Source organism: Cuculus canorus, chromosome 2, assembly GCF_017976375.1.
Source record: "Cuculus canorus isolate bCucCan1 chromosome 2, bCucCan1.pri, whole genome shotgun sequence".
Classification (NCBI taxonomy): domain Eukaryota; kingdom Metazoa; phylum Chordata; class Aves; order Cuculiformes; family Cuculidae; genus Cuculus; species Cuculus canorus.
Genome location: NC_071402.1, coordinates 2713978 through 2737564, shown reverse-complemented (window position 1 = coordinate 2737564; position 23587 = coordinate 2713978). Strand labels below are relative to the sequence as shown.

The following is a 23587-nucleotide window of genomic DNA, read 5'->3' as shown; positions in this document are numbered from 1 at the left end:
TCATGGTGAAGAAATTCTGCCTTATGTCTAGTCTAAGACCCTAACATAAAATGCATCTTGTTAGAGCTGGAGTTGCCATTTCAATGGATCTTCTTCCAACATGAGATTAGTCCTGGACAGCAGGAAACAGAATGTACACAAGAAAAAAAAAATGCCAAACACTGCTTTTGCAGGCAAATAAGGAATAACTTAACAGTCAGTTCCCTGGCAGAAGCCATCGTTAGGATATTTTTCTGTTTCTAATATTAATCATTCCAACACTGGATGACTTTCTTATCCATGTGAGTTTCTCACACTTTGTCAAACCTTGATGACATGCTACTAGAATGACATTATCAGGTGGTGAATTCCAGAGTTGTTCAAGCCTGATGTCAAAATAGACATTGACGCTCTTGTTTTTGGAAGTTTGTGAGGTCAGCAGGGAACACGGTCGTGATGACCAAATCGAGCCTTCTGCTTTCAGGGCACTTCAGTTTAATGTCCAAGTGTGTTACAAACAGGTTGTTCTTCATAATTAGTGGGTGTGTCTTCTGGCTGGTATTTTGCAATGAGGGTAAAGGAAGCAACCATTTTTTCCTTTCTTTGAGCCTATTAATTATCGCATAGACTTCTGTTATAAATATTCTTTTTCCTTGCCTCCATGATGGAAAAGCACTCTAATTACTGCTATACCCCCCCCTCATCCTGGCTTTGCCAACATCCATTTGTTCCTACGTGAACCTTCATGCAATAGGATATTGGCTCAGTCCTTTCATCAGGCCTCCTCAAGTCAGCTTTGGAAAAGATTGGTGAGTCTAATACATCATAGAATGGTTTGGGTTGGAAGAGACCTTAAAGGTCACCCAATTTCACCCACCTTGCCGTGGGCAGGAACACCTTCCAGTAAACAAGGTTGCTCAAGGCCCCATCCAACCTGGCTTTGAACACCTCCAGAGAGGGGGCATCCACAACTTCCCTGGGCAACCTTTTCAGTGTCTCACAACCTTCATTGCGAAGAATTTCATCCTAATCTCCGTTCTAAGTCTTCCCCTTCCAATTTAAAGCAATTTCCCTTCATTCTATCAAAGTGTGGGCACCTGTGGAGATGTTCTCATCACAAACACTGCCAACAGATGTGTACTAAGGAGAGAAAATTGAGTAGAAACCAAGCTCTTTTGTTGTCAAACAGTTATCTGGAATCTGTCCCCAGGACATTTACACCTTTGTTAGACCCTGGGTGTACTGCAAAGCTGGAGTGTGCCTTCTTCTCAGCATCTGGAGACGTATAATTTTTCAAGACATTGACTGGGTCACAGAGATTCCTTTTTTCTCAAGAGTACAGATTACAAAACTCAACACAGTCAGAGGCAACACTTAAGCACCCAGCATGGGAAAGGTATCTTCCGCAGCCCAGCATCACACGAACCTGATCCTAGAAGAGGATCAGGTTTGTGAACACCTGAGGAACCTGAACATATATAAGTCTGTGGGACATGATGAGATGCATCCCAGAGTCCTGAGGGAACTGGCAGATGCGGTTGCCAAGCCACTGTCCATGATGTTCAAAAAGTCATGGCAGTCAGGAGAAGTCTCTGGTGACTGGAAGAAGGGTAACGTTGTGCCCATTTTTAAAAAGGATAGAAAAGACGACCCTGAGAACTACCAACCTGTAAGCCTCACCTCTGTGCCTGGGAAGATCATGGAGCAGATACTCCTAGAAGCTATGCTAAAGCACATGGAGGACAGGGAGGTGATTAAAGGCAGCCAGGATGGCTTCACCAGGGAAAGGTCCTGTCTGACCAACTTGGTGTCTTTCTATGATAGGGTAACTGCAGCAGTGGACAAGGGTAAACTGATGAATGTGATTTATCTGGACTTCTGTAAAACCTTTGACATGGTCCCCCACAACATCCTTCTCTCTAAATTGGAGAGATATGGATTTGATGGGTGGACAGTACGGTGGATAAGAAATTGGTTGGAAGGTTTTATTCAAAGAGTAGTGGTCAACGGATCAAAGTCCAAAGGGAGATCTGTGAAAAGTGGTGTGCCTCAGTGGTGTACTGGGATGGGTGCTGTTCAATATCTTTATCAATGATATTGACAGCGAGATTGAGTGCACCGTCAGCAAGTGTGAATGACACCAAGCTGAGTGGTGTAGTTGCCACACCGGAAGGACAGGATGTCATCCAGAGGGACCTGGACAGACTGGAAAAGTGGGCCTCTGAGAACCTCATGAGGTTCAATAAGGCCAAGTGCAAGGTCCTGCAGCTGGGTTGGGGCAATCCCCATTTTCAGTACACGATAGGGGATGATGTGCTTGAGAGCAGCCCTGCAGAGAAGGACTTGGGGGTGCTTGTTGATGAGAAGCTCGACATGAGCCAGTAATGTGCGCTTGCAGCCCAGACGGCCAACCATATCCTGGGCTGCATCAAAAGAAGCCTGGCCAGCAGATCGAGGGAAGTGATTCTGCCCCTCTATTCCTCTCTTGTGAGACCTCATGTGGAATACTGTGTCCAGTTCTGGAATCCTCAACATAAGAAGGATATGGAGCTGTTGGAACATGTCCAGAGGAGGGCTACAAAGATGATCAGAGGGTAGGCTGAGAGAGTTGGGCCTGTTCAGCCTGAAGAAGAGAAGGCTCCAAGGAGATCTTATAGCGACCTTCCAGTACCTGAAGGGTGCCTACAGGAAAGCTGGAGAGGGGCTATTTGTAAAGGCTTGTGTGGATAGGACAAGGGGGAATGCGTATAAACTGGATAGGAGCAGATTTAGACTAGACATTACGAAGAATTTCTTCACCATGAGAGTGGTGAGACACTGGAACAGGTTGCCCAGGGAAGCTGTGGATGCCCCATCCCTGGAGATGTTCAAGGCCAGGCTGGATGGGGCCTTGGGCAACCCGCTTTAGTGGGATGTCCCTGCCCATGTCAGGGGGGTTGGAACTAGACGATCTTTAAGATCCCCTCAAACCCAAACTCTTCTATGATTCTATGATTCTGTGATCACAGCCTTCAGCCTGGAGGAGGGTCTGGAGTAAGCCAGCCAGGGACACCAAGTGAGGAGTAAGATTGTGGAAGACTACAAAAACCCCAAGGAAGCTGAATCACCTCTGTGGAGTAATCTCATTGCTATCTGTTCAGGAAAACTAAAACTGACTCAAACTGAAGCCATGTGTTTATCTATATGACAAGAGAACAGCAGTTACTTTTGAAAAAAGGATACTTTTTTTCCTTTCCATGGCTTCCCAAAGCTTTTTAGACCCGGTGAAGAACTTGCTTTGATCTTGCGGATCCGTCTTGTCTCTTGCTTTGTCATCGATTCACTGTGTGTTAATCGGATCTGGATAAATAAGCACAGAGAAAGGGAAGAAATGTCACGTTGTGAGGGAAAAGACAGACAAATTATTCAATGAGAGGAGAAGGCAGCACAGGTCCTTCAGAATCAATGGTGATAAAGCCCCAGAGTGAGGGAAAAGAAGAGCCAAAGTTAAACTACCTCCTCCAGGTGCCTAATGTAGGCAGAGCAAGGCCTTCTTGGCTGATTCAAGTCCTGGTGTGGTGACTCAGAGCACCCAAAACTGATTTCTTACATAATCCATGCAGAGAGAGACAGCTACCTCCCAGGAGCATTTCCAACAATTTGCGTGAGGCATTTGTCTTCCTCCTGAAAGCCCTTCAGGCATTCCAGATGTCTCTGCAGGGCATCTTGGCACTCTCATCCAAGGAGTATGCAATCATGGGACCCAACAAATAAGAAACCATGGGCAGAGAGATGTGGAATTTGGCAGCAATATCTACCTAGGAGACGTCATGTCAGGATTTCTCAGAGAGGCTGGAAGAAAGGTGTCCTCTTACACAACACCTATGGCCAAGGAAGGGTTCACTAAGGGAGCTTTCATAGTTATAAGGCCTCCTGCCTCTTGGCAATTTCTGCTCCACTTGCAGAGAAGCACCCTTTTATGTAAACTGAGATGTGGATCAGTCTTTGGACCACACGCATGGGTGTGTTGCTGAGTAGATGGGAATGTAAAGCCCACAGGGTCAGAGAGAAACTAGGAGAGAGGAAAGAAGACTGAGGCCCATAGATGGAGCTGCTTCCTTAGGGACAGGATTCCTGGCTTCCCAGTGCTGTTCATACCTTCTCCATGTGACAGCCATAAGCAGACCATGAAACCCTCCATGGAAGAAGCAACCTCCACCACATGCCTTTGCCCTCTGATACCTTTCTTCACATGCCAGGTTCCCACCCAACCCAAAATGGAGGCACCTGCCAAGTTCAGATAACACAAGTCATGACCCTATTTTAAACCTGGATGCCAAGAGCAGGTCTGTATTAATAAGCTCAGTAGGACAAGACATCAGCAGGACAAGACCTGGGGCAGAACTAGCCCCAGCTTGGCCTTTGTCTGTGCCAACCAGGACTGTCCCTAGCAAATGGCCTCAAGTTGCATCAGGAGAGGTTTAGATTGGATATTAGGAAGAATTTCTTTACTGAAAGAGTAGTGGAGCATTGGAAGAGGCTGCCTAGGGAAGTGGTGCCCTGAGGGTGTTAAAAAAACATATAGCCATGGCACTCGGTGACATGCTTTAGTAGACAAGTTCGTGTTGGACTTGATGATTTTAGGGGTCTTTCCCAACCTTAATGTTTCTATAAGTCTATAATTCTAAATCCTAAACCTGTGGATAGCAAAGGCTGAAGACAACTTCAAACAGTTCGGTTGTTACCACCTTTTGATCTTTGTGTGGGACAGAGGATCGATGGCCATCCAAGCCACAGAACAGTCCTTGGCTCACTTGAGATGCTGGGATGTGTGTGCTGCTTGAATGTCTCACAGGTGCAGAAGAAAGGTGAAGAGAGTAGATTGGACAAAAGAACGGAGCCAGCTCAGCTGTGAGCTGTGGGATGGCAGTGCAATAGAAACTGTGGGGACAACGGAGAGTCTCATGGCTAATGAGAGGTATCCTTGGCCAACCCTGCCTTTGCACTGCTGAGGAAAAAATGAGCGGAGGCTCTAGCAAGAAATTAGAGCTTGGAGGTAAAGCCCAGACTAAGACTGGATAAAGCAACCAGTAAGAAAGGCTGGGAGAGAAAAGAGCCAGGAAGTTCATAGCTAGGGGTTGGATGTGGATGGGAGGAAGGAGGAGCAGCTGAGGGAACTGAGGTGGCTTAGCCTAAAGAAGAGGTGACTGAAGGGAGACCTCATCACGATTTAGAACTCCTTGAAAGGAGGTTGCAGCAGGTGAGCTTTGGTCTCTTCTCCCATGTCACAAAGTGGTAGGATGAGAGGAAACCATGGAATCGTAAAATCATAGAACTGTTTGATTGGAAAAGACCTTTGAGATCATCGGGTCCATGGCCTCCAGCTGCACCAGTGGAGGTATAGATTAGATATTAGAAAAAATGTCTTCACTGAAAGGGTTATCAAGCACTGGAATAGGCTGCCCAGGGTGGTGGTTGGATTCCCACCCCTGGAGGTATTAAAACATGGGTAGACAAGGTGCTCAGAGATACAGATTAGTAGTGGACAGGTACGGTTGGATTCAATGATCTCAAAGGTCTTTCCCTACCAAATGATTCTATGATTCTATGATAAGCATGAACAAGAAGGGATAGGAGCAGATTGGGGTGAGCTGGAGCCATGAGACCACATTTCCTTTGCAAACCTATAATAAAGGTCCAGCTCTTTCTGACTGTTGTTGTTCCTCTGCTCTCAGCAAATACCCAGCAGAGTGCGCAAAGCGTGTAGTTGCTCTTCCTGTGCAATGAGTCTATGGAAAGAAAACCAGCTGGGTGAGCTGCACCCAACTAATTACCCTGGGACATCTTCATTGGGGTAAACCTAGTGGAGAGCTTCTTCATCTTAGGAGAAAGCATTTCAGCCTTCTGTGACTCACTTTGGAAGGGTTTACATGAGCAAATCTCATTCCCAGCTAATATTATCCACAAGGAAGGTTAGAGTAGGGGAATGACTTCCTTCAGTTTTAACCCCAATAGAAAACTTGAATAACTAATAAAAGATTTATTTTCAAAATTAATATTTTTTTTATAAATGAAGCTGAAATTCCCAGGCTCCAGCAGGCACACAGTAGAAACCATCTGTCTTTTTTGATGATTTTCCTTTAAGCACCAAGCAGGATACTTTTCTCCGCTTTCAAAATAGTCCATAATGCTTATAAAGCAATTTCCACTGGAAGGTCTTAAATCACTTTAAAGAAAACTTAATGCTCATCACACCTTCATGTTGGGTCCCACCTTGTCCTCTCTGACTGCTGGAGAGCTCAACAGCCATCTCCTTACAGCCAGCTGACCCAGAAGAGAAATTGAAAGCTAGTTAAATAGAATACAGTTTACTCCGAGATGGAGTCACAAAATGACACTTCTGCCAATGCAGAAAAAGAAAAGAAAATCAGAGGAGAGGCTCCTTGAAGTGAATGCAAAGCAATTGCAATGTATTTTAGCATTATTTCAAATGCAAAGCAATTGCAATGTATTTCAGCATTATTTCAATTTGTTTTGCAGACTAACCTGCTAAGGTGGATGCATCCAGTCACTACGCCCAATATACCGTGCCACGCAGTCACACAATAGAATAAAATAACACTTTATTGTGCCCAGCTTCTGTTTAACAGCTCTAATATTAAAGGTTTCCTCAGAGCAGAATGATAGAGAACGCAAAATGATATAAAAGGAAAAATGGCATGAGGGCATGGCATGGACAAAATGAAGGGGGAAAAAAGATGCATGGAGTTCCATAGGCAGAGTAGGAGAGATGGTGACAATACAGTGCCCTTCTGCATGTGCAGGGCTCCACATCATGCCTTTCTCTTCCAAACATCATTTTGAGGTAGGGCTGTGCTCTTCCATATTGGCCTCAGAGCATGGAAAGAGCAAAAATATTTGGTGGTGGGATGTGATCTTCCAAGTAGGAGAAACAGGGCAGCATTCACACTGTACAGAGAGCTTAAGGCCAAGGAGCTCCTTTCCAACCCCAGCCCCTTTAAAAACCCAACCGGAGGATACAGGCAAGACTGGCCAAGGCACCCAGAGCTATCATAGTGTAGCTGGTTTTCACACTGCTGGCACCACTGATGTTGCACAAGGAAGTCTCGCAGCAGTTAGTGGCAACACCGGCTATGCCGATATTGAGGTCAATCGATGGGCAAAATGCAGAACATCTCTTAGAAATACGTTGGTTACGGTCATTGCCTAAAGAGGGAGAGAGAAAAAACAAGAAGAAAAGTCATGGGTTTTATCTTGTATGGTTTGGACAGACTTCAATGGTAGACTAGCTGTGCAATATCCAGTGGGAAATATGTTGTTCTGTACTTAAGGCTGTTGGTTTTCCCTTCATTGCAATGCATCATTATTTGTGTGTACGTGACCTTAGAGATCTGTGGAGACCACCTCCAGGCCTTAAAACTCCTCTGCTGTTTTCCAGGATAGCCAAATGCAACCTAGAGCAAGAATTTGGAGAACTAGCTTGTTTGCACAGAGGAAGACATCATCATCACCGTGCCTTGGGGTTGCTTCTTCCACAGTACCTGGTCCTTTCCAAACCCACCACTTCATACGCTGGAGCAGCTCATTGGCTGGATGCTCACACTCAAAGAGTTGCAGTCAATAGCTTGGTGCCCAAGCAGGGACCAGTGATGAGTGGCCTTTCTCAGGGGTTGGGACCTGCACTGTTTAACATCTTTGTTGATGACATGGACAGTGGGATTGAGTGCACCAGCAATTTTGCTGATGACACCATCTGTGTGGTGTGGTCAACTGGCTGGAGGGAAAGGATGCCATCCAGAGGGACACAAACAGACTTGAGAACGCATGCAAACCTCATGAAGTTCAACAGGGCCGAGTGTGAGGTCCTGCACATGATTAGGGGCAATCCTCAGTATCAATACAGGCTGAGGGATGAAGGAATTGAGATAAGCTCTATGGAGAAGGACTTGGGGGTACTGGCTGATGAGAAGCATGACATGAGCCATCAATGCACATTTGCAGCCCAGAAAGCCAACCATAACCTAGGCTCTAACAGGCTGAGGGAGGGGATTCTGCCCCTCTAGTCTGTGAGACCACACTTGGAGTTCTTTGTCCAGCTCTGGAACCCTCAAAACAAGGCATGGATCTGTTGGATTTGGTCCAGAGGAGGCCACAAAAATGGTCAGAGGGGTGGAACACTTCTGCTACAAAAACAGGTTGAGAGGATTGGGGTTATTCAACCTACAGGAGAGCAGAAGGCTCTAGGGAGACCTTATATCAGCCTTTCAGTACTTAAAAGGGCCTACAAGAAAGCTGGAAGGGGATTTATTTCCAAGGATATGGAGTGATTGGACAAGGGGGAATGGCTTCAAATTGGAAAGGGGAAGATTAAGATTAGACATTAGGAAGAAATTATTCACAATGAGGATGGTGAGGCACTGGCACAGGTTGCCCAGAGAAGTTGTGGATGCCCTTTCCCTGGAGGTGTTCAAGGCCAGCTTGGATGGGGCTTTGAGCAACCTGATCCAGTGGAAGGTGTCCCTGTCTATGGCAGTGGGGTTGGAACTAGATGATCTTTAAGGCCTCTTCCTCCCAAGCCCTTTTATCATTGTATGAATCTATAATTGTATGATTCTAGGAGGATTTATTTGAGTTTGGAGATGAGATAAGGGGCTTGTGCAGAGAAATCCTCTCTCTTCCGATGTCTCCCTTTCCTGAGTGTGTTGAATCACCAGTGCAATATTTTCACAATATATTGCAACAGAGACAGGCTGTGCTGAGTTCCCACAAGCTGCAAGACTTGCTTTTTGTGTGCTATTATCCTCACTAATTCTTCTACCACACCTCACAGTGGGAGGAGGTTCTGCAGTCGGTCTGACCTGAACCCCCTCTGGTCATCAGAGCTTTAGAAAAGCTTCACGCTTACCGTATCCTGTGGTAGAATAGGTTGTGAGGCAATACTTCTCATGGTCAGAGCATGTCACTGTATTGAGACACTGCAAGTTCGAAGTAGCATCTTTGCATGTGAAACATGTCAAGGAGAAAGCTGCAAAAGAAGCACACAACACCCATCAATCATCTCTAGAAGTATTGATAGGAACACAAAACTGTGCTGCTCCAGATGGAGGACCTGTCAGCCCAGCCACAAGCAGACACTCTCCTCCGTGTATGAAACTTGGCCTCCATGACTCTCTTGTATCTTACTTTAAACTCTGATTCCTGACATTGATGTGGTTTGCTCATTTAGTAACCCTTGAGGTATCTGTCTTCTGGATATGTACTTGAATCCATTTAAGTATCTGGCATCCAAAGTGTGCTTTTGGAAAGAGCTCCCCAGTCCACTACCACTTGCAGCATGAAGCTCTTGTGGTTTCTTTCCAACCTGGCTCCTCCAAGCCCTCTTTGCTGGCCACTAGTTCTTGCATGGAAAGAGACCAGCTGATTCTTGTCCACATTCATCCACTCAGAAGCATGGAAAAATTAAGGTTGGAAAAGACTTGTAAGATCATCCAGTCCAACCATCAGCCCAACACCACTGTGCCTACTAAATCATGTCTCGAAGTGCCACGTCTACAGATTTTGTTAACCCCTCCAGGGATGGTGACTCCACCACTGCCTTGGCCAGCCTCTTCCAATGCTTGATCGCTCTTTCAGTAAAGAAATTTTTTTCTAATATCCAATCTAAACTTCCCCTGGTGCAATTTGAGGTCATTTCCTCTCATCCTTTCACTCTTCAAGTCATCTGAAGAGTCCTGGCCTACACATCTTTTCTCAGACCACAAACACCAACAGTGAATTATTTTAACAATCTTTTCAAACACAAAAATGAAGAGATGCATCTGTGAGTAACATCCCTGGCTGCACTGGGCATGGTTTTCTTTGCTGCATGCCCCCACAGTGTATCCCAAATTAGGAACAAGTGACCTAGATCTGCATCTCAATGTTTGCTGCAAAGATGGATGCTTGCATTTGTCGGTTTAGATTTCAGAGCTCTCCTGTGCTGGACCTGCAGAAGACAGGACTCAGCAAACCACCCCCTTGGCTGCAGCAGAATGCTTTTTACAGCCATCCGTGGCTGATGACTGCCTGACACTACACAATGTGTACATCTGTAACACTGTGCATCGGCAAAGTGCTGTGCTAATGGGAATGAATGAAAGCAGCTTGTGCTCAAGTAAGCTAAAGCAGTCATTCATTGCAAAGAGATCCTTGGGGAAGGTTTCTTTGCATGATAAGGGGAATTTTCTACTCATCTGTTTATCTGGAGCAAACACTCCTGCGGTAATGTCACCATGGGGGATTAGGCTCATTCTTCTCATTTCTAGGCTATCCCTATCTATGGCTAGTTAATACTTTTCTTAGTTTTGTAACAGCGCTGTCCTTTGCCTTCCTTGCTCTGTATCTCCTTTGCCCTTGTTGGAGCCTTTGCTAGCAATGTCCCAACATCATTGCTGCAAGCTTATCTGGCCCAAACAAGCCTTACAAGCCCTACTAGCCCAGACCTGGCCCCAGCTTAGCCCATGACCCAGGTGACCAGGTTGTGTGCAGTTGTGTCTCATAGGAAGACACAAAAATGCCTTTTAGGGCATTATTCATTCTACTCTGTCTCTGTGGAAACCATCTTCTCTCTCCACTCCAGCTAACAGCCCCTTTGCCCTTTCCATGGACCCACAGCACTGACCATCAATTTCTTCTTGTGGTCTGAATTTCTCAGAGATCACAGCCTCCCTCTGTGATCTCTCACTGAAGAGCAGCTAGCAAAGGATGCAGGGCTGAGGAAACTGGGCTTGCCCCAAATCAGATCCCATCTCTCTCAGTTCCCATACTCAACACCCTTACAATTTCAAAAGCTTTAGACCTGGCACACAGCTCACTCTGACTTGATACCAAGACTGTTGCAATTTGTGTCCTGCCTTGGTCATGGCCATTTCCATCTCTTGACGGTCCTGCCTCACTCTTGTATTCAGTATTCTCCCAACATTGCAGGCTACATTTATTACTTCAACACCCTGGAGATGTTCAAGGCCAAGTTGGATGAGGCTTTGAGCAACCTGATCCAGCAGGAGGTGTTTTAATGTCCCTTGCAACAAACATCATTCTATAATTTTAAGTTGAGGACCCTCCTTCACACTATCTGCACTCAAAACAGTGGGGCTTTGTTCTCTTTTCTTGTGCAAACCCTACATTCCTGCTGCACCCCACTGGGAACCACCCTTCCCTCCCAGAATAACCACACACTAGAAAAGAGTCCCCAAACTGGGTCTTCCAGACGTGTAACCGATTTTATCCCTTAATTAACACAACTGGGTTTTCCAGATATGTAACTCATTTTATTCATTAATTAATGCAGCTTCTTTCATCAAGACGATTCCGAGAAAAGCTTCCTGAATCTGTTCAGGAAACAGTGGATCTTGTTGAGTGCCCAAGTCCTGTTCCACCCCAACCTCCCAATGCTGCAAATTTAAGAGTACAGTTGTTCTGAGACTCCTAAGAGTGGGGGGAAGCACCTTCAGGGGTGATTTTGCCAACTTCTATCTGTGTTCAGGAGGTTTAAGTCTCGCTCAGCATTTACTATAGGGGACTCTTAGAGGCATGTGGGCTTCTAACCAGGGGGCTTAGTAAGGCCCTGAAGTCAGATAGAACAATTTTGATCCCCTGTCCTGGTAAGTAGAACAATTGCATATAATACTGAAAACAAATTCTGATTTTAATGTGTGTTGAGGTAGTGGAGGGCCATGAAGATAATCCAAAGGCTGGAGCACTATCCCTTTGAGGACAGGCTGAGAGAGTTGGGGTTGTTGAGCCTGGAGAGGAGAAGGCTCTGGGGAGACCTTAGAGCAGCTTCAGGTACTGAAAGAGGCTCCAGCAAAGCAGGAGAGGGGCTCTTTATCAGAGGAGTGCAGAGACAGCACAAAGGTTAATTGTTTTAAGCAGAAAGAAGGGAGATTTAGGTTACATATGAGGAAGAATTTTTTTTCCTGTGAGGGTGGTGAGGCACTGGAAGATGTTTCCCAGAGACATGGATGCCCCATCCCTTCAGGTGTTCAAGACCAGGCTGAATGAGGCTATGAGAACCTCCAGTGGGAAGTGTCCCTGCCCGTGGTAGGGATTTGGAACAGGATGATCTTTAAGGTCCTTTGCAACCCAACCCATTCTATGATTCTATGATATCCATGGCAATGAGGGTTGAATGGGGAAAAGGGAGAATATTAGAAATGTGCCTCACTCAGAATGCAAACCTAGGGTAAAACCAGGCTGCCTTCGAGAGCTGTCAGCACCTAGAAAGACCTCTGCTCTAACTGAAGAAAACATTCCTCAAGGAAGATTTTCATGGAAATAATTTGATCCACTCAGATAAACACTTTACAACTGTAAAACATTAGGAAGTGCAAGTACCCGCAGATGCAGTTTACACCATTAAAATCAGTCAGGTTCGAGATTAATTGGAAGAGCAGCCAGCCGTCTGGCTAGATTGCACAGTGAAGTAGTGCTGCGTATGTGTTAATTTTCACCAACTCCTTTGCTAAGTTTGCTGTCTCCTTACGTGATCGTTTTGAAAAATGTGATTGCAGTTGATAAGCTGCAGGAAAGTAACTTTTTATTGCCCTCAACTTTCTCAACCCCATTGAGCACAACGATTTAGCTCATGCCAAGTTTAAAGCCTGTGAAGTCCCACAGTAAGAACATTTACAGCCTCAAATTCAGTATGCATTTAAGTGCTCTGCCAGACCAGAACCAGGATGGCCAGTAATTTGAAGTAAAGTCCTACAGCAGAGCCTGAGAAAAATTCAGTTTGCAATAAGGCAAAAGCCATGCAAGCTGAGCAAATCAACTATTTCTTCTGGAATAATCAAAGGTATATTCAGGGCAGCACCCTCTGTTACTTGCCTGACGCACAGCCCACTCCTGTGCAAACAGAGCATCTTCCAGAGGCACATCCCGTGGTCCTTGGCAGAGCCCAGACAGACAGAGTTAAAGCACACGTGCCCAGTGCATCAGTTCCAAAAGAAACAGACTCCATTTATCAGAATGAAAATGAGATTCTGCATCTCCATTCCAGACCTGGGATAAATGTCGGCAAAGTTGCACATCTGCCAGAAAGTGACGGGAGCCAGAATTGCATCTTCCCGTGGCATGACCATTTGTACTAATTTAGGTAATGATGGTTTGTAATTACAACCAATAATCAAGGAAGTGAAAATAAAAATCAAGCTGTAGTTATAGGTCAAATTTGCAGCTTTATGGTACGCTTTGCCCTTTGCCTGTCCATCTCTCTGTAGCTGTCAGCTAAGCCCCATTCTCTATGAGCTGTAACAAGGGCTCTCAGCTTACTACATTGAGCTACTGAAGGACTTGGTTGGGACTGCACGAGTCAGGTGAGGTGGGCACCTCATCCCTGACTTCAGCTCCTCCATCATCCTTCCAAATTCTTGTGGGGATGCATCACCTGGTTTCTTATCCTGAGGACTGGAACGTTCTCTGGAGTCTAATGACCCTTCAGCTTTACCATTCATGCTGCCAAATCCCCTTGTCCTCCTGCAGTATTAAACATATGCCCCAGTTCTGGGGTCTTTTTTATGCAAAGCAATTGTTGGAGACTCACCACTTTCTGTGCACAGGGCAACGATGAACACGACAAGGAGAGAAGTCTTCATCCTTTATAGGTCTCGCAGCCTCCAAAACAAGCAGGACTCACCCAGGGCAGGTTTTATACCTCTGCAGTGTTTGCTTTGATGCTAAGATAATTACTATAGGGTTGCTGTGTCAGATGGTAGACAACTGGGAGTAGCGTGTCAGCGCCTGCATGTGGAAGTATGCTTAGTTGGAAATGTAAATGGGCGTATATTCTCCCCTTGTTCTTTTCCAAGTTGTTTCACAATGCAGCTTGTTCATCTGGTCTTAAGTATGCAACAGTTTCTAATTCTGGAGAAGTGGAGGAAAAGCAAAACACTAAACCAAAACAGTGTCCATGTGAGAAGAGGAGTGTCTTCTTTTCCAGGCCAGCTTGGGTCTCAGAGCAGGCTGTGTCCTTGAAGATCCTTGCACATTGTTTTAGCTCATATGGAAATGCGTTGAATTTGAAATGGAAATGGGGATTGAAACTTCTACAAAATGTTTCCCAGGACTGTAAACGCAGCTAGATCACAAGAGCACTATCCTTCCACTGCATTTCACAGGGGACCAGACATCATTTTCTGTGGGCCTTTATAAGACTGCAATTCAAAATGTTTCTGTTCAAAAAATTGGATATTTTATCTGAGGGAAAATGTTCTCTTGTTAGAATCATAGAATGGTTTCCATTGGAAAAGACATATAAGATCATCAATTCAAACCATCAATCCAGCCTGACTAAATCCACCACAAGACCATGTCCCCAAGTGCAACATCTTGTCTTTTAAACACCCCCAGGGATAGTGGCTCAATCACCTCCTTGGGCAGTCTCTTCCAATGCTTGGCAATCCTTTCAGTAAAGAATTTCCTCCCAATATCCAAACTAAATCTCCCTTGGTGCATCTTGAGGCTGTTTCCCCTGTCCAGTCACAGGCTACCAGGGAGAGGAGACCAACCCTTACCTCATTATAACATCCTTTCAGGGACTTGTAGAGAGTGACAAGTCCTCCCCTCAGTCTCCTTTTCTCCAAACTAAACAATCCCAGCTCCTTCAGCTGCTCGTCATAAGACTTGTGCTCTAAACCCTTCACCAGCTTTGTTGCACTTCTCCGGACATGCTCCAGCATCTTGATGTCCTTCTTGTAGTAAGGAGTCCAAAACTAAACCCAGTATTTGAAGTGCAGCCTCGCCAGCACCGAGTATAGAGGAAGGATTACTTCTCCGGTCCTGCTGGCAACACTATTTCTGATGCAGGCCAGGATGTCATTGGCCTTCTTGGCCACCTGGGCACACTGCTGGCTCATATTCAGCTGACTATCAACCAACACCCCCAGGTACTTGTCCTCTAGACAACTCTCCAGCCACTCCTCTCCATTATAATCCCTCTCTTATTTTATCAGAAAATAAATTCAATTGGGCAATGAAAATAGCCACTCAAATGAAAAACCAGAAATAACATCCGCCCCCATTGTATTGAGCAAAATATGATATTTTTTCACAATTTGCAAGGAAAAGAAATGTCAAGGATTAAAAAACAAACCAGTTGAAACACAGAGAATGAGGGATTGCCTGATCAAGGACCTTATTTCATTAAGCCTTCAGAAAAAAAATTACAGCCAGCCAAAATTATGTGAAATGCCACTGGGTTTCCATATGGTGCTCTTTCTCCTTTTTTATCATGGTTCATCCTGCTGCCTGTATAAAATCAGAATCTTCCCTATCTTCTTCTGATTGCTGTTGTTTTTTCCTCCCACAGTTGTCTTTCTGCCATCTAGTCGTGGGCATGGAAGAAGAGTCCCAGAAATGGTCCAGCTGGATCCCTTTCACATGACACTCCAAGCCGCTGGAGAAACCTGTGTGCCCCAGTGCTGTGCCAGTGACTCTGCCCCTTGCTGGTCTCCATCTGTTTTATTTCCCCTTTTATTTTTCCATCTCCTATTAAATATGTGCCCTTCCAATATGACCGACCTACAGTCATTGTCTCACAAAAAAGGCATGCGTAGATCTTGAGGTGATGTAAGTCTTTCCAACACCTCTAAATTACATATAAAAATATTATTAGTATGGAGACCTGCATGACTAAGGTGAGGAAATTTCTGCTTTCTCAATAGGTAGAGTGCGAAACTCAGTTGGAACAGAGGTGGCAATTAACCAAGAAAGCTCAAAGGAGGGGCGTTGTTTGGCTTCATAAAACCTATGCCTTTGTCAGGTACCAGGCAGGAGGAAAACAGAAGCTGGCATCTTGCATATAAGGCAGCACAATCCTCAATTCCTTCTGAAATATTTTATTTCCTCAGTCCAGAAGAGATTTCCTGAGTCTTTATTGGTAAATCAACTTTTATTGCTGATGATTTGAGGTAACCGCAGAGAAGGGAGCCCTAGTCACAAGGCAATGCCATTCTGCAGCCCGTACATTGTGCTGCAGAGGCAGCCCACACTCACATTTATTTCAGCCAACAGCATCCATTAACAGGTACAGAAATAGTAGCTCAGACAGGCACTTTTTTCCACCATCCCCCGCCTTGTAGTCTCATCCAAGTAAAAACTAAAATATCTCTTGCCTCCTGCAAGCTGCTGAGATTTTGAGATGTCAAGGCTAGATTTCTTAAAGGACATATTGCAGAGTTTCTGACAGTCAGGATTTTCCAATAAATAGTCCTGCATACTTATGACCAGTCCCATATGTCCCCCTGATGTTAATATTATCTTCATCCTTCACCAGTGGTCAGGTGGTGACTGAAAAGACCCCATGGGAGTAGAAAGGACACAGATGATTAGGACATCAGAGGGACCAAGGCAAAGGAGATCATAGTATCACTGCTTATAAGTATTTAGGAGCTATAATCATAGAATCACAGGATTGTTAACGTTGGAAAAGATCTCTGAGATCAAGCCCAAACATCAGCACAGTAACACCATGCCTACTAAATCATGTCCCAAAAAGCCATGTCTACACATTTTTTGAACACCTTCAGGGATGATGACTCCACAACTGCCCCGGGCAGCCTCTTCCAATGGTTCACCACTTTTTCAGTAAAGAATATTTTCCTAATATAAAATCTAAACCTACCCTGGTGCAACTTAAGGCCATTTCCTCTCATCCTGTCATTTGATTGAAGTGCCCAGCACCCATCTCGGTACAGCCTCCTTTCTGGGAGCTGTGGAAAGCAATAAGGTCACGCCTCAGCCTCTTCCAGGCTAAACAACCCCATTTCCATCAACTGCTCCTCATAAGAGTTGTTCTCTTCAAGAAGGTTTTGGAAGGAGTAGCAGGGAACTTAATTGGGGGTGAAGGATGAGGTGGAAAGACTTAATTCCATTGATACAGTTGCTGAGTGGAGAAGGAAGAAGAATATTTTGCTTAGGTCTTGTGAGGAGCGGCTGAGGGACCTAGGGTTGTTTAGTCTGGAGAAGAGAAGCCTGAGAGGAGACCTTATCACAGTCTGCAACAACCTGAAAGGAGGTTGTGGAGGGGAGGGAGCTGGCCTCTTCTCCCAAGTGACAGGGGACAGGACAAGAGGGAGTGGCCTGAAGCTCCATCAGGGGAGGTTCAGGTTGGATATCAGAAAAAAATTCTTCACAGTAAGAGTCATTGGGTACTGGAACAGGCTGCCCAGGGAGGTGGTCGAGTCGCCTTCCCTGGAGGTGTTTAAGGAACGGGTGGATGAAGTGCTGAGGGACATGGTTTAGGGAGTGTTAGGAATGGTTGGACTCGATGATCCAATGGGTCCTTTCCAACCTTGTGATTCTGTGATTCTGTGTGACAAGAAGGAATGGCCTCAAGTTCCACCAGGGGAGGCTTAGCTTGAACATCTGGAAAAACTTCTTTACCAAAAGCGTTCTTAAGCGCCAGCAGAGGCTGCCCAGGGACATGGTTGAGTCCCCATCCCTGGAGGTATTTAAAAGACAGGTAGATGAAGTGCTCAGGGATATGATTTCGTAATGGGCAGGTGCGGTTGGTCTTGCTGATCTCAAAGGTCTTTTCCAACCTAGTGATTCTATGATTCTATGATCTTGTTCTCAACCTGGTTGAAATTTTCAAGTGAGAAGGGCAAACAATTTGTATGTTTTGGTGGAAACATATAGTTTTCATAAAACAAAAGCTGAAATTTAAATATAAGTGTGAAATTCAGATGTTTTTACTAAATGTAGATTTTCAAGTTACCAAAAGCTGTGAAAATCATTTCAGAAATTATTGTGAATAACATATACGAAATGTGGTTTAAAAGAATTGTAAGTAAAAACAAGTTACTGGGGTCTCTCAGCACAGAAACACTACAACACTACCATACTTCAATTAGCCCATTAAATAAATGCCAGAACACCCTCCTTGCCCAGAAATTAAAACTTTATAGGATGAGTTAGCATGATCCCATCTTCACAGCCTTCGGCCAGTGCTGTGATTTCTCCCCATTAGACAGAAATTCATGCACTTCGCAGCCTGTCTTGAGCACTGATGGAGCACAACTTCCCTCAAATCCAGCTGGGCTGCAATCATCAGGGCTTTTTTTCCAGGTGCCACCCCTATGCAAGCCCTCCCCAAATGCGGTACTGCACTTGTAAGGTGCAAGTAATGCGGTACTGCACTTGTAAGGTGCTTAGCTGGGGATTACACATCATCCAGCTCCAAAAGTGCATGTATTTTGCCCATCTTAGCTATAGTTCTGCTCCTCCAAGAGCTGCAGGGCATCTCCACCCCAAGAGTTGCAGGAAACCCACCCCATCTCCTTCAATGCAGCAGTGAGGAAAGAGAAGGATCAGAGTTCTTCCCACCAAATCAGACCCCCATTGCCTCTGCTAGGCTCTTTCGGCCCATTTCCCCATCCCTGCAATCACTCAGACAACAACATCTTCTCCGAGGGGACAGGGAGAAGAACCTTTCTATGCAGAAAGGTTCCAGAAGCACCATCCTCATCTTGGACATATCCACCATCTTGGTGTGGGACCTTTACCTGTTTTAAAAGCTGAAACCATCCACCCTGCAGAGATCACACAAGAACTTCGCAGCACAGCCAGGAGCACAACCAGTACCTGCCAAACCCCTAGACCTGTGTGTTAGCAGTTACAAAACTTGTAGTGGGAACAACACAAGCATCTTTGACCTTTCCAGACTGACATCTTCATTTGTTAGCACTCAGTGATCAGGTGTTCTGCTTTATGTCTTGAGCTGTTGGATGCAACTGAGTCATTTGAGAAAGGCAGCCAGGAGAAGGCTCCTAGATGCTGAAAAGAGGAATTCAACGTGAAGTAGAGATTACAGCCCTTTCTGGCAGAGATGTTTTCTCAGGCTGATCTTAGTGTGGTATAGCAAACACACTCTAGAATAACATAAATCTTTATTTTGTCTGATGATTGTCACACACATGCTATCAAAAGAGCTTTCCCAGGGAAAATTAGTACAAAACAACAAATGATACATGGGAAAAAATAGGAGCTACACTGCCAATCCATTTTGTGGATGGGATCTGAAGCGATGTCTTGGAAAAAACAGGGTAGCACAGACCTTCCTGAAGACACTTGACAGAGGATGTTGGTTTCTCAGCTGGGGAATACCTTGTAGGTTCTTGGGTTGTCACATCTTCTCCCACTCCTCATCACACTCCTGTCTTGATGACACAGATCAAACTGGCCACAATTCCCAGGAACATAGCGACGTAGCTGATTTTTATGCTGTTGGCACCGCTGAAATTGCACAGGGAGTTTGTACAGCATTTGGTGGAATAAGCCGCCAGACCGAAGTTCACGTTGGTCTCAGGACAGTCTACAGAACATTTCTTGGTGATGCGGTGTCCTCCATCCTTGGCTGGGTGAAGAACAGACAAGAAAGGAGAGCTTTTATTTAAGATTATTCTGCAAGAGCTGACTAGATGATGATAAGAGGAGGTATATTGCACTGTGTTTAATTTGCAATTGAACAATAAGTAGTGTTAGCAGATTTGATGAGTGCCGGATGAGTATCCACACAACCTGGATCAAATGCATGACACTAGAATGTCCTTGATAGAAATCCACACGATGCTACCTATAGGACAGCAAAAAATCACTGACAATGCATTTTCAGTTTCTAAAACCACATTACTTGCATCCAATCCCTACTTATCCTCCATCACAAAGAGCGGGTATGAGCTCCCAGAACAAGCAACAGGGTCTGCTCATGAATACCTGTGTGCTCCAGCCAGCCCTGCCACAAGGTGGTGAGGAATGTACCTATAGGTAGTTGTTCAGAGAGCACCACTACTCACCAAGCCCAGCAGTGGTGTATGTGGTTATACAGTACTTCTCATGGTCTTCACACTTGTAGGTTTTGAGACAATTCCAGTTGGAGTGCTCGTTTTCACATATGTAGCAAAACAGGGAAGAAGCTGAAAAAAGCACACATGACATACATTATTGGTTGCCAGCAATGCCCTCCTGGGAGTGAAGTGTCAAAAGAATCATAGAATCATAGAATGGTTTGGGTTGGAAGAGAAATTAAAGATAATCCTGTTCCAAACCCTGCCGTGGGCAGGAACACTTTCCACTGGATTGGGTTGCTTAAGGCCCCATCCAACCTGTTCTTGAACACTTCCAGGGAGGGGACATCCACAACTTCCCTGGGCAATATGTTGCAGTGGCTCACCACCCTCATCATGAAGAATTTCTTCTTAATGTCTAGTCTGAATCTTCCCCCCTCCAATTTAAAGCCATTCCCCCTCATCCTATCACTCAATGCCCTTGGGAAAAGTCCCTCCCTAGCTTTCTTGTAGGCCCCCTTCAGGTACTGGAAGGAAGCTATAAGGTCTCCTCACAGCTTTTTCTTCTCCAGGCTGAATAACCCCAATTCTCTCAGCCTGTCCTCATAGCAGAGGTGCTACAGAACTCTGTTCATATTCATAGCCCTCCTCTGGAACCATTCCAACAGTTCCATATCTTTCTTATGTTGAGGATTCCAGAACTAGACACAGGACTCCAGGTGGAGTCTCACAAGAGTGGACTAGAGGGTAAGAGTCCCATCCCTTGCCCTGCTGGCCACGCTTCTTTAGATCGAACCCTGGACAAGGTTGGCCTTCTGGGCTGTCAGCGTGCACTGCCAACTCATGTTGAGCTTCTCATCAATAAGCACCCCCATGTGCCTTCTTGGAAAATATAATACAAGGTGAAAAGTATGTTATGACGAAGTCTTCATGACAAGCGAAATAAGAGATTGAGTTTGATTAATGAAGCTGGAAAGGCAAACAAACAGAACAAAACCAGTTTTCTCTCTTTAATTGAGATTTTCAGTGATTAAACCTGAGAACCTATTTTTTCAGCCTGAGCAGTGCTCTCAGGTGACCTTTCTTTCTCCTCTGGTTCCACATTGGCCTGGTTGACAGCCAACCTGCAACAGCAGAGCTCACGACCTGCCCAGCTAGATCCTTTATAGTTCTAGCTAGGGGAGGATTAACCAGCACTGTTCCCAAATGGAGGCTTAGTTTTCAGTATTTTCAGACTGCCTCTGCAAAACACTGTACAAACATGAATCAATTAAAGCCTATGTCACTCCCGTGAGTTAAATTACTGAGCTCAGTGCAACATTAAAGGGAGTTCCCTGGGATAGGTTGCTCTGGACAATAGAGAGATTATTTCTACCAGTGCCTGGAACAACAGCTTCTCAGAGATATTATCAGCAGGGCTGAGCCAGATCTATTACAAAGCCCAAAGGAGATTGGATATATATTTCTGAGTTAAACCGAAGTAAATCAAATTGAACTTTCAAGCTGTCCATGCTGGAGACTCAGGCACGTGTCCTCTCATTCCCTGGAGATGCGTTCATAACTGGTGGAAACTTTCCCTCCTGTTTGGCATCCCATAAAATGCTCCTCGTTTCTGAGCAGGGGTGACAGAGGCAGTTGAACTGATCTCAGGAAACCCTGCTCCGCTGCCACCAGTGATGGAGATCTCTTGGTTGAAAGTGACCAAATTGCACACCAGGGAGGGTTCTCCATTAGGCTGAAATTTCCCTAGTTCAGCTCTTCCTGGCTTTGTCAGCTCAGGAAGGCTCTTCTTTCTGCACAGAACGACCTCTTACAATTGAACTTGAACCTATTTTTAACAAGGGAACTCCTCCCAGGGACTTTTCAAAGCCCAGCAACTCCTGGTTCAAATTCAACTCCAAGGCTGAACCTGCCCTCGACGCTTGATTAGACAATTCCAAAAGCAGTCTTGGAAGAGAATTAAAAGCCATTTTAGCCCAAACTACCCCAAGTAGGAGAAGAAAGGGCCTCCACTCTGTGATGCAGGGGAGCTCAGGTGCCTTTGGTACAGCTCTGGAGCCAGCTCTAGGTGTCTCAGCATCTGACTTACCACCTTGCTCTGAAACCTACCCAGATGCTCTTTTCTACTGCCAGGTGTTTCAAGCGCAGGTGCTCTCCACAACAGCAGATAAAATCACCCTTGTTACACCCTGGTTTTAACTTTTCTTTAACTGACTGTTCAGCACTTGCTGTTTCTTGGATACGTTAACTTGGATACGTTAAGCCTTTCAGCTCTCCTCTGGAAGTTCCCCAACTCGAGCTCTGTGCCAGAGCCTCAGCACCCTCACAGGAAAACATTTCTTCTTAGTATCTCACCTAAATTTCCCCTCTTGCAGCTTAAAGCTCTTCCCCCTCATCCCTGCACTCCCTCATCAAGAGCCCCTCTTCATCCTTCCTGAACCCAAGACACTGCCTGGGAAATGTTACTGCATTTTACAGTCCCTGTAGTGCTCTCTGAGCCTCTTTTCTGTCAAATCTCACAAAGTTCTTCAAAGAACTTCCTGCTGCAGATGGAGCTGAGACCCGAGCATGTGCACAAAAGCAACTGAAATGCACTCGTGCTCACTAACTGATGCAAGGAAAATCCCTTGTTGTCAGGAAACAATCAGAGCTTAAACCATTATAGCTGTTATAAATCCTTGCCTGCGTCTGACCTCCACCCTCCATTAGCTCTGGTTTTGCAATGCAGCCAGAAATAGCCCTAACGGTGTAAAAAGGCTTGCAGGACTCCTCAGGATTGCAAACAGATTCACATAGCCAATGTTTCTCAACTGGACATGTCTACATAATTATCTAGTTATATCTGCACCTCCTTTTGAAAGAGGACAAGCACAGAGCATTGTGGACCTCATTACAAACATGCTCACTCCCAGACACTTAAGAAAGCTCTTCAGACCTAGGAAAAAAGCTCTTAGGCTTTCAAATATCTGCCAGCAACCTAGGTTCTTTATTGTAATATTGTAGGAAATAAAGTGAAATGCTGGCAGAAGATGTGGTGCCAATGGCAGCAGTAATATCTTTATCACTAGCTCCTCAAGTTTTATCCAGGACCGCAAATAAAACCAAATGCAAAACTGTGAGCCCAGATTCATTCCTATTAGCATTTTCCAGTTCACATGTCTGTCTTCAGATGTGGGTGGTTGGAGCTTGATACTTGAAGGTATGAGAAACCAAAGCGGTGAGCTCATCTTCTTTGGGTTATGGGTACCTAGGCAGAACTCACCCAAAAGCTAAGACTCAACCACACTAAACATTGCTTGATGCAGGTGATGCCAAACTGTAATACCAAGACCTCACCTACTGCAATAAGAACCATCAAACCTTCTTGTCCATGCGTTATCTCCATTTTCTTTTCTGGTATTTTCATCCCCTCCATCTGGCTTTCCCCTTCTCCATATCTCCTTACCTTGCTCAGCACACAGGACTACCACCAGCAGGGCAACCAGAAAAGCCTTCATGGTTGTTGTGCCCTCAAAGCCTGAACAGTGTGCAAAGGTGCACCACGGTAAGGTTTTATACTGGGACAGCGTTTACTCTGAGTTCCTTTGATTACAGTAATTTGAGGTTTGGGGAGTGACAGCACATAAGATGTGATCAGTGATGGGTGTGTTTGTGCGTAGGAACCTATTACGAGGCTCTGGATAGAATTTTTTATGTCTCGTTCAGATCCAATCTTTTCTTCCAGGGCCTAGTCCTGCTGATCATGTTTGCGTTGTTAATTTGGGGACCAATTTATCTGATTCAAA

At 45.2% G+C, this 23587-nt stretch overlaps 2 protein-coding genes across 2 annotated transcripts; both read right to left on the bottom strand.

Annotated features, from left to right (window-relative positions):
* Positions 1-6564: 6564 nt before the first annotated feature.
* Positions 6565-13768, bottom strand: LOC104063940 (lymphocyte antigen 6E). Its single transcript, XM_009566221.2, has 3 exons — positions 13562-13768; positions 8885-9004; positions 6565-7185 (listed from the first exon to the last, which is right to left on the bottom strand). Exons 1-3 carry the CDS (start codon positions 13611-13613, stop codon positions 6977-6979), a joined length of 381 nt encoding a protein of 126 aa, XP_009564516.1. The 5' UTR covers positions 13614-13768; the 3' UTR covers positions 6565-6976.
* Positions 13769-18888: 5120 nt separating this feature from the next.
* On the bottom strand, positions 18889-23385 carry LOC104063941 (lymphocyte antigen 6E). The gene is made up of 3 exons (XM_009566222.2): positions 23248-23385; positions 19812-19931; positions 18889-19372 (listed from the first exon to the last, which is right to left on the bottom strand). The coding sequence occupies exons 1-3, from the start codon at positions 23297-23299 to the stop codon at positions 19164-19166; spliced, it is 381 nt and encodes a 126-aa protein (XP_009564517.1). The 5' UTR covers positions 23300-23385; the 3' UTR covers positions 18889-19163.
* Positions 23386-23587: the final 202 nt, after the last annotated feature.